Source organism: Aspergillus oryzae, chromosome 2 (assembly GCF_000184455.2).
Source record: "Aspergillus oryzae RIB40 DNA, chromosome 2".
Classification (NCBI taxonomy): Eukaryota; Fungi; Ascomycota; class Eurotiomycetes; order Eurotiales; family Aspergillaceae; genus Aspergillus; species Aspergillus oryzae.
Window position 1 is genome coordinate 1,837,805 of NC_036436.1, and position 12,490 is coordinate 1,850,294.

Below are 12,490 nucleotides of genomic sequence, written 5' to 3' on the forward strand. Positions count from 1 at the left end.
TTAGGAAGTTAGTCGGAGACACCTGCTGTCCACACGATTATTCTAATCCTTGTGCTTATGATGCGCGGATTGCTAAAGTACAGTCATTCTAGGTATCCGTCGTACATGGAAACGTCTGTTAGATGGCCACTGCGGCATTGTTAATGTCAACCATCGCGATTCCAGGTTTGCGGACATACCATGTCAGATCGCCGCCCCAGTGCCGAATGGCAAGAGGCAGGAAGGTGGCTGGACTGCCTCAGAATGGCTAAGTAAGGATGTATGTGTAGCGTCTCTTGTTTATTTACATTTGCATGGTTTTGGAGAGAAGGGCAGATCTGATGCCTTTAACAGGAAGAGCGTAAGATGGCGCGTTTCGCACAATATGCTTTGGCTGCTTCAGAAGAAGCTCTTGAAGATGCTGGTTGGAAGCCCACTTCGTTTGAGCACAGAGAATCCACGGTAGACGTCTGCGAGACATTGTGTAACTCAACAATGCTGATGGCCGTGTAGGGCATCTGTCTTGGATCCGGAATTGGCAATTTCGATGAAATATACGACACCGTCGTGGCATATGAAAAAGGAGTATGTCGCAAACGAGTTTTGTATCGTTACTACATCTGTATTAACTGCTCCTAGGGTTACAGAAAGGTGTCTCCTTTATTTGTCCCGAAGCTCCTCATCAATCTCGGCGCTGGCCATATCTCCATGAAATATGGATTGATGGTATGTCTAATCGCAACCAGGGACTTTACCACTGCTAATGCTTCGACAGGGTCCAAACCATGCAGCTACAACCGCATGCACTACTGGGGCACATTCCATTGGTGATGCTGCTCGCTTTATCGCATGTGGTGATGCGAACGTGATGTTAGCTGGCGGTGCTGAATCTTGCATCCATCCGCTAGCTGTTGGAGGCTTTGCCCGGGCGCGGAGCCTTGCAACGAGCTATAATAATGCTCCTGAGAAGGCGTCTAGACCTTTCGATGCGGATCGCGAAGGGTTCGTAGTCGGCGAGGGCGCCGCAATAGTTATTCTAGAGGTGCTTGTCGTCACACCCTACACTGATTCACGGCACTAACATCCAGCTAGGAGCTAGAACATGCAAAGGCAAGAGGTGCACGTATCTACGCCGAGTTGAGAGGCTATGGCTGTTCAGGTGATGCACATCATATAACAGCGCCCAAAGAAAACGGCGAAGGGGCATTCATGGCAATGAGAAAAGCTCTGAAGAACGCCGACATTCCACCGTCTATGGTTGACTACGTTAATGCACACGCCACTTCGACTGTAGTCGGGGATGCGGCAGAAAACGCCGCGATCAAGGCACTCCTTCTTGGCCCTGAAGGAAAGCGAAATGCCGGAGATGTAAATATCAGCAGCACCAAGGGCGCTGTTGGTCACTTATTGGGTGGCGCTGGCGCCGTGGAAGCCCTGTTCACCATCCTTGCTATTCATGAGGTAAGTATGACCATCTGTGCTGTGGAAATACTCTAATTTGCTGTATCAGAACAAAATGCCTCCTACGATTAACCTGGAGCGTCTAGCCATCGGATTCGACTGCAACTATGCCCCGAAGCAGACCCAAGAGCGCCAGATAGATGTGGCATTGACCAACAGTTTCGGCTTTGGAGGGACCAACAGTACTCTCTGCTTTTCCAAGCTATAGAAACCACTTATTGACATTCGATTTGGATAATTGTGAGCTAGACAGCATGTAATATAACGTATACTTGTACACTAAGATAATTATACCAGTTCTTGGAAGCTATAATTGACTTACTCCCTAGTGCTAGACGCAACTTGTACTGGTTTTAAACCGACCGCGACGCAAAGTCTCTAGCCATTCGATCTTAGTATGACTTGATATAAAGGATCAATATGTTTCATTGTCTAATCATCAAGGCAAGAACATCAATAACAATAAAGAAGCAGTATAAGGCTATTCCTTACCAAAATACGCTACCACTAAACCAAAGCTCAATAGTCATTGTCCTCTTGAACTACTATAATCTACATCGTCGAAAATTGAACTCCTATTATCCTGGCAACCAACACGTGACATCTCAATGCGGAGCAGCCCCGGACTCACCTCGACCATATCACGCGCACCTCAAACTTCACGACAAAGCAGCGTTCTGCCGTTCAATAGCTTATTAAACCCTTCCACTCGTTTACTCTCACTATATTTTCTTTTACTACCAGAGTTGAGCCACTTTCTTGGTCGTTGGTGGGTTGGCCATGGCTACCAACGGTGAGACCAAAGGTAGATACCACTAAACCCTCCTCGGGCCGAACTTCAGTAGTTGCAACATCATATAGAGTGATTCATGCTGATATTATGCTATTTGATTACAGCGCCGTCGTCCGGCAGCTTAGTCGATGCGTCCGGGTACAAGTTCGCCGAAAAAGACACCAAGCCCGGCAAGATTAGGTTGAAGAAGTCGGTTAAGTTAGGCAAGAAGAAGGGTGATGGTGTGTTTACCCCCTTTCTACTTGGCTTTCATCTTGATTTGCGGGGTGTGGGAGCAAGAGCTGTGGGATGTATATGTGCTAATAGTTTAACGGCGTGAAGATGCGCCCGACTCCCCCGGTTCATCACCTATTCTCCCTGAGATCGACGAGAAGACTATGGCAGCTTTCCCTACAGGCAAACCACGAGAAGAGGATCACTTAGAAACTGTCATATGTAAGACTTGCAAGAGGCCGATCCTCAAACAGAATGCTGTGGAACATATTCGGGGTTGTATTCGGGCGAAGCAGGAGAAGGCGAGGCGCAAGAAGGAGGCGCGCGATGCGGCTAACCGGGCCAAGGCGGGGGATAAGGATGGTGATGAGGATGCTGCGGGCGGCGATGGTGATGATTCCATGAAGGGTCAGAAGAGCGCTAAGAAGAGCGCCGTTAAGGGAATGGCGGAGGATGGAACAAAGAAGGGAAAGAAGCGCAAGACGGAGGGAGAAGACGATAAGGATAAGGAGCCTAAGAAGAAGAAGAAAAAGGAGGAACCCAAGCCCAAGGTTCCGAAGCCGAAGGGACCCGTCGATGTCGAGAAGCAGTGCGGTGTTACTCTGCCGAATGGTGCTCAGTGTGCGAGGTCTTTGACCTGTAAGAGCCATTCCATGGGCGCGAAGCGAGCAGTTCCTGGTCGTTCATTGCCGTACGATATGTTGCTTCAGGCTTATCAAAAGAAAAATCAGGCTCGGCAGCAAAGTGAGTATTGCCCGTATAGCTGGATGATACGTTTACAGACAGAGCTGATCGGTCTTGCTTTTCAGAGGCTGCAATCGATGCCAATGCTCCTCTGCAGGACGATATGGATAACAACGGTCCTGTCGACTCGGATGAAGAGAAAGATGCTGTGATGGCAGCTATCACTCGCTCTCACCCGCAGCCCATCATCACTCATACTCTGATCTCGACTAAGAAAAAATACCAATATGTCCGCATTAAAGAGATGTTATCCCACGCTCTGGGTGGTGCGCGCGGTGGCGGACTCTTTTCAACTGGCGATAGCAATACCACCTCCAATGACGGAAACCTCTTCGCTCCTGTGGACGACGTGGTCATGGCTTCTCCGGTCATTGCAAGCGCAGATAACACAACGGATGTGGACAACGCGACTCCAGCACCAGCCGCGAAGAAGCTTTCAATATCCGCGAGCTCGTAGGTGCACATGCTTCCTGGTATTTTGTGTCGATCTAAGGAGCAGCGATGAGTGATGATCCTTTCTTTCCACTATTTGGGTATGACTGCCACATCGTGGAGTCTCGAGCGGCGTTCAGGAAACCTACGGAATGGGTCTAATGCGAATTTTTTTGTGATGATATGATACCCCGGAGTCTATTGCATGTACCACTGGCGAGGCTGAGTGTAAATTAGTCGGATGTTTTTATGCTTCTCTATATCTTGATAGACACTGTCCTTGATATTCACGGTGTCTGGAATATTTGTCAATAGTACTGGACCCATTTTTGCTCAAAGATATCAAGCACAGTTGTACATCTTGTACTCTATAGATTTTCATACTATGGAATGCCCTACAGCTACCCCAAACAAGATTGTTTCTGCCTGAGGCCACAACAAGCTATCACCAACCGCTGCGGGATAAAGACGGGTTTAGCTCCATATGCGCCCATCGATCTTTTGAAGGCGGAACACATGCAGCTCACCTTTCATAGCACCCCACCATCACTGCGACATTCAGCTTTACTGGGGAAGCTATAGCGTCTGCGCCTACGGGCGGAAGTCTTGATCTGCTTGCGCTGGAATGCAAACAACTAGATACTTTCACCTACACTTTACATCAGCGCCACGCACTCCCTAAATTCAATCGAACCCTTTCGCGATGTCCAACTCCGTCCCCGACCTCGACGCTGTCGGGATCAAGGCAGAGCCCGAACTAGCAGACCAATTCCGCCGTGAAGTCGCGACTCTCCTTGGCCGCAACAACCTCAACTTTCCCGGCGCACAGCCCGTCAGTTTCTCCAACAAGCATCTCCTCGAGCTCCAACGGCAAGACTACTATGTCTGCGAGAAAACAGATGGCATCCGCTGTCTGATGTACTTTGCCCGTGGCGATCCGGACTCAGAGGCACCCGAAATTCACTACCTAATTGACCGCAAGAACGACTACCGCTACGTGCCGGGCTTGCATTTCCCGCTCCCCAATGATGAAAGTTTCCAGTCGTACCACGTGGACACCCTGGTTGACGGCGAGTTGGTGAACGATACATATGAGGATGGAACGCAGCAGCTCAAATACCTCGTTTTCGACTGTCTAGTTCTGGACGGACAGAGCCTGATGCATCGCACGCTAGATAAACGACTTGCGTATTTTAAGGAGAAGGTCCTCAAGCCATACAATGCTCTCTACCAGCGTTTTCCCGAGGAGAAACAACACCGCGTTTTCGCGGTCGAAGACAAATCTACCCAGTTTAGCTACGGTATCGAAATGATGTTCCGAGAGATCATTCCCAAGGTCAAGAAAATCCACGGTAATGACGGTCTCATCTTTACCTGTCGCAGTACACCCTACCGCATCGGCACGGACGAACACATTCTGAAGTGGAAGCCTCCGGCCGAGAATACGATTGATTTCCGTATGCGCTTGGAGTTTCCTGTCCTGGAGCCTGATACAGATGATGAGGCTGAAGGTATTTCCGAGCCGTATACGGATTACGATGCTATGCCTATCTTTCATCTATTTGTGATGCTTAACTCCAACGAGTACCGGCACTTCGCGGAGATGTTTGTCACCCCATCCGAATGGGAGGAGCTTAAGGCCCTGGGGCTGCCCCTCGATGATACCATCGTTGAATGCTCCAAGGATGAACACAATCGCTGGCGCTATCATCGTCTCCGAGACGATAAGGCTGATGCGAATCATATCTCTACCGTTGAGAAGGTCCTTGAAAGTATCCAGGACCGTGTGACGGAGGAAGATCTCATCCGCGCTGCGCCGGCAATCAAGGCAGCATGGAAGAAGCGCCAGGCTCAGATGGCTTCGGAGGACGAAGAGCGGAAACGAAGGGCAAGACAGGCGCCGCCACATGCAAACGGCAATGGAGTGAAAAGGAAATTCGAGGATTCATAGTTTCCTTCCGGTTTTCATAGAACAAACCTACTTGTTGGGTAGTATTTTACTTGGTTTCGGTTCGGGATTGCGAGGAGTCTGGCGTTGATCTCTGCTTCTTTCATGCATATGAACTGGAGAGGAGCTGTCTGTCGGCAAGCTTAAAATGGGGGCTGGCCTGGGGATTATTATACAAGTGTACTTTCTATGATGCTATGCGCTCTTGCTATTCCAATGACTGTTCTCTGGATATGTATCGCACAATATCCAGCTTGATTTTGATATTCAAAGCGGCATCGATCAAGCTCCTGTTTCACGTAAAGAAATCTGAAGCGTGATACATTCAAAGCTCAAAGATTTGGTTTACTTTGAAGGTAACAGTTACATTGCTCAAGTATAAAAAATGGTTACAACAATGTTACATCATACACTCTATCGTTTCTTGATGCTCACGTCAATGTTCCCAATCGCCCATACGGCGGCGAACACAGTCAGCAATCCAGTGGTTATGGTCACGGGTTTGCGCATTCCATCCCAGAAGGAATAATCATAGGTAACCTGTTAAAGATTAGCATTCTGTCTAGTGAAGCATAATATAACGTTGTATACTTACCACCAACTGAGAATCACGAGCCTCATCGGACAAATTCTCTACAGTCAGGGTCAATGCGGTACGCCCCAATGTGTCCATGAAGGTCTTGTGGGGAGACACGTGGGACTTTATCTGATCGGCAGGGGGAAGACCATTGTTGGAGGCAGTCTTAATCGTCTCGTACCGGACGTTACGGGCTCCCTCGGGTAGAATGACACGAACAACAACCCTCTCATACTGAACACCTTCAGGTACCTTGGGTCCCTCGATGAAAGGAACCTTGAGCACATACGAATCGGCACCGGCGACCCGGCGAAGGAAGGTAGAGAGCTCGTTGTTCCAACCAATACGGAAGCTGTAGTTCCAGCCACCGAACACAGGATACCGGGGGCGAAGTTCTAATGATGCATCACGCTTGGGAGGCTTGCCAGGACGATAGCGGCTGGTGGAGACATTACCGATGTCATCAATGAAGTAGGGGTCCACCGAGCCGGGTTTCAGCGGATACTTAAGTTCACGGATGGCGGAAGAAGGCAGTTGCTGGAAGTTAGAGAGTGTCCACTCAACGCGCGAGAATTGATTCACGAGGTTAGAGCCGTTGTTGCGAAGCCAGTAGCGCTCTTCTGTTGCCAGGTTTCCACCCCAGTGAGACACCTCCAAGTCTCTTTCCAGCAGCGAGGCCGTGATTACCGGCTTGGTAAACTCATAACGGATGGTAATCGGATAGGCAGTACCGGGGGTAACCTCGGTCGTGTCATAAGGGCCGTAAGTGTAAGTTGTGCCTTGACGCTCAGGATCCGAGCCTGGCTTGAGGCCAGAGGTAGTGGTATAGTCAGGAACATTGGTGCTAGGAAGCTTCAATTTCGTCTTTTGGGTCACAGTTGGGTAGGCTGAGTGGATATAGGCAGAAAACGAGTAAGTGAGGTACTGTTTATCAGCCTGGTTGATAGCGGCAGGACGCGGGCTCAGGGAGGAGAGGAGGTAGTAAGAAATTCCTAAAGTAACCTGCGACTTGGGCGCAAGAGGTTCGGGAAGGTCAATGGCAAAGTATTTGGTGTCACTGCAAGAAAAGCAATCCATAGATATTAGCTTATATGCTGCAAATAGTGTAACCAGATTAAGTAACCGTGGCTTCGTCATCACAATAGTAACTGGCTACTGGTGACCACATAGCGTACTCACCTGGGCGAATCGACAGACAATACATCTACATCGAAAGGCCCCTTCTCCGGCGCCTTTCTGTCTCTCACCTCCAATCCTCCGACCTTGTCGAATACCTCCGATGGGAAGGCTAAGTAGTAGGTGCTCTGCGGTTCTTTATCCACGTTCTCCACCACCACGTTGACAGTCTCCCGAGCATAACCTTTCTCCAAGTTGGTATTCCGGACCAAATTTACATTTTTGAATGTCTGGGGAGGCTGAAAGGAGGAATGGGTCCCCGCCGAGGATTCGGCGCATACTAAGCTGCTGCTTGACAGGAGAAACCCACAGAGCGCGGTGAATGCTGTAATCGGCCTCATTGTGACGATGGGCGGGCGTGTAATTGACCGCGCCTAGGACACAATGTCTCTCACCAGGAGATAGTCCTAAAAAGAAGAAGGAATGTAAAGAAATGGGATGAATTGAACAGAGGGGGAAAGAGAAGGTAGCGCGGCGAGATGCGGCGTGATGCTGAGGTGTCCCGATGCTGCTTAGATTCCGGTGACCGCTGCGGCCAAAGACGCTATCCTCTCTTATCGCCGATAAGTCCTACTCCTCTCCTCCACATTTTCCAGCTACTTTCTCCTTCTCCACTCTTGCTGTCAAGCTACTCTCACGGCTTAGCGTCTACCTAATCACTATGCTTGCTTCGCGAGCTGCAGCTCGCCATTGCTGCAGGAGAACCAGGGTACCAGTATTGGTTGCTCCCGTACGACGCCTTCATGGCCTTGCGCAAAGCAAGTTTCTCCAAGTCTCGGAGGAAGTTCGCGACGCTGTAGCCACAGGAAAGCCTGTGGTAGCTCTAGAGTCCACAATCTACACTCACGGTATATACATACGCTTCGAGCTTTATCGGAGAGCTTCTCGCTGATCTACAAACAGGATTTCCGTATCCCGAGAGCGTTGCTCTTGCGTCGTTGCTGGAAACAGTCGTTCGGGCAAATGGCGGAGTTCCTGCTACGATTGGAATCTTGAATGGAGTGGCCAAGGTGGGCCTCAATGCTGAAGAGCTTATCGAGCTGGCCTCTACCGCAGAGAGCAAGAGTGCACTGAAGGTTTCCCGCAGGGATTTGGGTTACATATGCGGTTTGGTCGGTTATTTTATGCGCTGCCATGAAGAACGTGTCTAACAGTCCTAGGGCCTGGCTGGGAAACGACTACACGGTGGTACAACAGTTTCGGGCACGATGATTCTTGCCCATCTGGCTGGTATTAAGGTCTTCGGGACTGGAGGTCTTGGTACGTCTCTGCACCATCCTAGGTCTCGTCCTAGAAACTAATCGATCTTAGGTGGTGTCCATCGCGGTGGAGAGAGTTCTATGGATATATCTGGTATGTTCTGCTGGCAAGATCTAGCGGCCAACGTCTAACTAGCCTGTAGCCGACCTCACCGAACTGGGGCGGACCCCGGTTGCTGTTGTCAGCTCTGGATGCAAAAGCTTCCTCGACATCCCACGAACTCTGGAATACCTTGAAACCGAAGGTGTTTGTGTTGGGACGTTTGCGGATGGTCGTACGGGCCAGGTAGATTTCCCCGCATTTTTTACGCGCGACAGTGGCATCAAGAGTCCAAAGGTTATTCAAGATGAGGCAGAGGCAGCTGCCATAATTTGTGAGTCTGCTATGCTTCTCGTGCTTAGTACTAGTGACTGACGTATCGATAGATGCGCAATCAAAACTCCCCGTTTCATCGGGGATGCATTTCGCCAACCCGGTGCCCGTGCAGCAGTCTATTCCTAAAAACGAAATGGATGATATTATTGAGGAGGCAATCCGCCTTGCTAAGGTCGAGGGCCACCAGGGCAGCGACAACACTCCATTCGTACTATCCAAAATCAAGCAACTCAGTGGCGGCAAGAGTGTTACTGCTAATCGTGCTCTGGTTGAGGCTAATGTGCAGCGCGCTGCACGCGTTGCTGTAGAACTTTCAAAGCTGGAACGGACGAACGGAACACTTAATGAGCGGTGAGTTGCCCTGCGTTAGATGCGACTCGGAATGACCCTAATTTCGAGGTGTCTTCAGGCATATGCCAGCAATTTCCGAGGACGTCAAAGCTGACCAAGCAACCTCAGAGGCAGAGCTTAAGCTCAACCCAACTACTGAAGGACCTATCGAGGCATTGGACAAGGTAGACGTTCTCGTTGCTGGCTCTCTTGCAGTTGATCTTTCCTGTGACTATACTCCTCCTGCAGGAGAAAAAGACATCAAACCTGTTTCCGATACTTCCAATCCAGCCACCATCACACAGAGCCTTGGCGGTGTGGGTCACAATGTTGCCATTGCTACCAAGTATCTTGGCAGCTCCGTTCTTTTCTGTAGTGTTGTCGGAGACGATCTAAGTGGCCGTGCAGCCCTAACGGCTCTTCGAACAGAGGGGCTCTCCACTGCTGGCGTACAGGTGCTACCCGCGTCAAACAGCGCCAGGACCGCACAGTATGTAGCTGTTAATGATGCGAAGAAAGACCTCGTTATGGCTATGGCGGACATGGGCATTATGGAACTGCCAGAGCAGAAATTGGACTTCGAGGGCTTTTGGGAGACTCTGCTCTCCCGCACGAAGCCTCAATGGGTTATCGTTGATTCGAACTGGAGCCCTGAAGTTCTAACTAAGTGGGTCGCTGTAGCCAAGAAGCATGGCGCACGAGTTGCGTTCGAGCCCGTATCCAACGCCAAAAGCTGCCGCCTGTTCAGCAAAAGCGCCGAGGTAAATGCGGCAATCAGCCCGTCGGCATCTGTCCCCAACAATGCGATCAGCTTGGCGACTCCCAACCAGTTTGAACTCACTACCATGTACATGGCAGCGCGTGACAGCGGGCTGTTTGACTCCGAGGGCTGGTGGCACATCATAGATGCGATGGGTATGTCGTCGGGAGGTTCTCGAGATCGACTCGTTGCAATGACATCAAACCAACTTGTGGATCAAGGCATACCCCAGCAGAATATCCAACTCCTTCCTTATATCCCCTGTCTCATTACCAAATTAGGGTCACAGGGTGTCCTCGTCACTCAACTTCTTCGTCCCGGTGACCCGCGTCTCACTTCGCCCGATTCTGCTCCTTATATCCTGTCGCGTGCTGCACTGGCTGATGAGTTAGTCGGTGGCGTGTACATGAGATTGTTCCCACCAGCCGCCGTCCTGGCCGACGAGGAAATTGTCAGTGTCAACGGAGCTGGAGATACACTTCTGGGGGCGGTAATCTCAGGACTCGTGAAGGGAGCAAAGACCGTAGAAGATGTCATTCCTTTTGCACAGGAGGCCAGTCTTAGGACGTTGAAGAGTCCAGGAGGTGTCAGCAGTGATATTGCCAGCTTGGTGCGCTCCTAAGTCAATATAGAATCGATGTGAATGTGTATAGATACTATTTCGAATGCACTATATTACGCGGATATAGGCATATAGTTACGATTCCTCCCCCTTCTCCCCAAAATTTACCATTTCGGCTCAAAACAAAGCCCTATCGACGCCCTCCCCACCAACAACAGGAAGACGCTCCACAGCATCCTGTCCCTCTCTGTTCTTCCCAGTAGCCTTAAACCCGCTAGGCACCAGACTCGGGTCCAACAGCCCTATCTGCACCAGGACACTCGCCTGATCCCAATAGATATTATGGCGAGCCAGTCTCCCCGCAATGAAGCTAGCCGTCATTATAATCACAACGCGCACTTGTTTACCCGTAGGTGGCACACGGGGCAGCAGCCACGGGATCTCTTCTGTGTGCGTAAACGTGAGCAGAAGCTCATCAACTATCCGGTCTGTGCCGATCGTGCGAGACAGAAGACGAATACTCTGCGACGGTGGCCCGGCAGGGAAGAATTGCGAGGTGTAAAAGTTAGTGATTTGAGCCGGATGTTCTCCTAAGGATCATCAGCATCAGCCACGGTCTTCCCTCGCGAGCAGATTCCCAGACCACATAGAGCCCAAAAAAGAAAAGAAAAGAAAAAAAAAAAAAGGGAAAGATGGACGGAACAATCAAAGGGAAGCAAGTGGAAAGAGAATACATACCACCAATCAAGGTAGGAACACAATTGACTACCGCTACCTCATTCAACTCCGCCGTTGGGTCGGAATTCTCCCCGTCACTATCGCCGCCCCCGGTCAAGGGGATCCCACCACCACTCCCTACCATCATGTTCACTGTATTGGCCGCATGATGCTCCACCTCGTCTCGCTCTGCCTCCTGTCCATTGTAGAACAGATTTCGCCAGTACTCCTCCCACACTGTCTCCACGGCGGGTACCTTCCAGCTCCCTCCGGGCCAACCAAACCCGCGCTTCAGGCACTCCAGCGCTCGACTCCAGGCTAGGCGCGAACTGATCACGTCGTGCGTTCTGGCTGTTGACTCCGCGAACCCGGGCTCGGATTCTGGGTAGAAGAAGAGGTGGCATCTGTGGCGCTTTTTGCTGGGGTGGCTGTTGTAGTCGTCCCAGAGGGTGGTGGGTTGGTGGCCGGCGAGATGGACTTGAATGGGAAGGATGGAGAGAGTGTCATAGCAGGTGGCGGTTGACGAAGAGGTCGTGGATGGGGGCACGATGCAGGGGTTTGTCGTTGTGTTGGGGCAACCGGTGAGGCTACTATGGGTATCTGTTCCGGAGATCTGGGGGTAGTAGGTTACTAGGGCACAGAGGAGAGGGAAAGGGTTGGTGGCTGTTGTTGGGTGGTGGTGGGATGTAAGGAGAAGGTAGGCTGGTTTGTTGTATGCTTGGAGTGGTTGTTCTGTTAGCTATTTGGTCGTATCTTCGAGGGCGTATGTACGTACCCACAATCGCATATCTCTCCCCCGGCTCGAGATCGTCCTCTCGCTCGTGGATCAAATTATCCAGGTCTTTCCGGTCTCGCTCGAAATCTCCGCTGGACCCTTGGAATGGAATATATTCGACGCTGAAACCCTCCGCTTCGAATCGCCGGAGAATGTCCGCGTCGAAGTCGGCCGTGTCTGAAGTGACATAGAGTCGGCGCAAAACAGAATTGCTTTTCTTGCGTCTATCGCTGCTGAGGCTGGGAGATTGGGATCCTTGAGGAGGTGCTCTGCTAGGGGTACTGCTGCGACGACGACGATGGATGTGCTGTCGGAGTCGTTCCATTTTCTTCCCTTGTGTCTGTATGACTTAGGGTTACAAGTTGGGGGGATTAATAGGAAGTAAGTA

General features: G+C 50.7%; 6 protein-coding genes across 6 annotated transcripts; 4 read left to right on the forward strand and 2 right to left on the reverse strand.

Moving 5' to 3' along the window:
• Window positions 1-526: 526 nt before the first annotated feature.
• AO090001000695 (putative beta-ketoacyl synthase (Cem1)) lies at window positions 527-1,060 on the forward strand (the record flags this gene model as incomplete). Its single annotated transcript, XM_023234665.1, has 3 exons — window positions 527-564; window positions 627-705; window positions 755-1,060. The coding sequence occupies 3 exons, from the start codon at window positions 527-529 to the stop codon at window positions 1,058-1,060; spliced, it is 423 nt and encodes a 140-aa protein (XP_023089768.1).
• Window positions 1,061-1,233: 173 nt separating this feature from the next.
• Window positions 1,234-3,647, forward strand: AO090001000696 (deubiquitination module subunit SGF73; the record flags this gene model as incomplete). Its single annotated transcript, XM_023234666.1, has 3 exons — window positions 1,234-1,440; window positions 2,608-3,190; window positions 3,256-3,647. The coding sequence occupies 3 exons, from the start codon at window positions 1,234-1,236 to the stop codon at window positions 3,645-3,647; spliced, it is 1,182 nt and encodes a 393-aa protein (XP_023089769.1).
• A 678-nt stretch (window positions 3,648-4,325) lies between these two features.
• On the forward strand, window positions 4,326-5,573 carry AO090001000697 (mRNA guanylyltransferase; the record flags this gene model as incomplete). The annotated part of the gene is made up of 1 exon (XM_001819137.3): window positions 4,326-5,573. One exon carries the CDS (start codon window positions 4,326-4,328, stop codon window positions 5,571-5,573), a length of 1,248 nt encoding a protein of 415 aa, XP_001819189.1.
• Window positions 5,574-5,984: 411 nt separating this feature from the next.
• Window positions 5,985-7,664, reverse strand: AO090001000698 (dolichyl-diphosphooligosaccharide--protein glycotransferase subunit OST1; the record flags this gene model as incomplete). The annotated part of the gene is made up of 3 exons (XM_001819138.3): window positions 5,985-6,110; window positions 6,166-7,204; window positions 7,327-7,664. 3 exons carry the CDS (start codon window positions 7,662-7,664, stop codon window positions 5,985-5,987), a joined length of 1,503 nt encoding a protein of 500 aa, XP_001819190.1.
• Window positions 7,665-7,984: 320 nt separating this feature from the next.
• Window positions 7,985-10,670, forward strand: AO090001000699 (pseudouridine-5'-phosphate glycosidase/carbohydrate kinase family protein; the record flags this gene model as incomplete). The annotated part of the gene is made up of 7 exons (XM_023234667.1): window positions 7,985-8,171; window positions 8,227-8,435; window positions 8,484-8,583; window positions 8,635-8,676; window positions 8,726-8,956; window positions 9,009-9,309; window positions 9,368-10,670. The coding sequence occupies 7 exons, from the start codon at window positions 7,985-7,987 to the stop codon at window positions 10,668-10,670; spliced, it is 2,373 nt and encodes a 790-aa protein (XP_023089770.1).
• A 117-nt stretch (window positions 10,671-10,787) lies between these two features.
• AO090001000700 (dienelactone hydrolase) lies at window positions 10,788-12,427 on the reverse strand (the record flags this gene model as incomplete). Its single annotated transcript, XM_001819140.3, has 3 exons — window positions 10,788-11,200; window positions 11,349-12,044; window positions 12,103-12,427. The coding sequence occupies 3 exons, from the start codon at window positions 12,425-12,427 to the stop codon at window positions 10,788-10,790; spliced, it is 1,434 nt and encodes a 477-aa protein (XP_001819192.1).
• Between the last annotated feature and the right edge of the window lie 63 nt (window positions 12,428-12,490).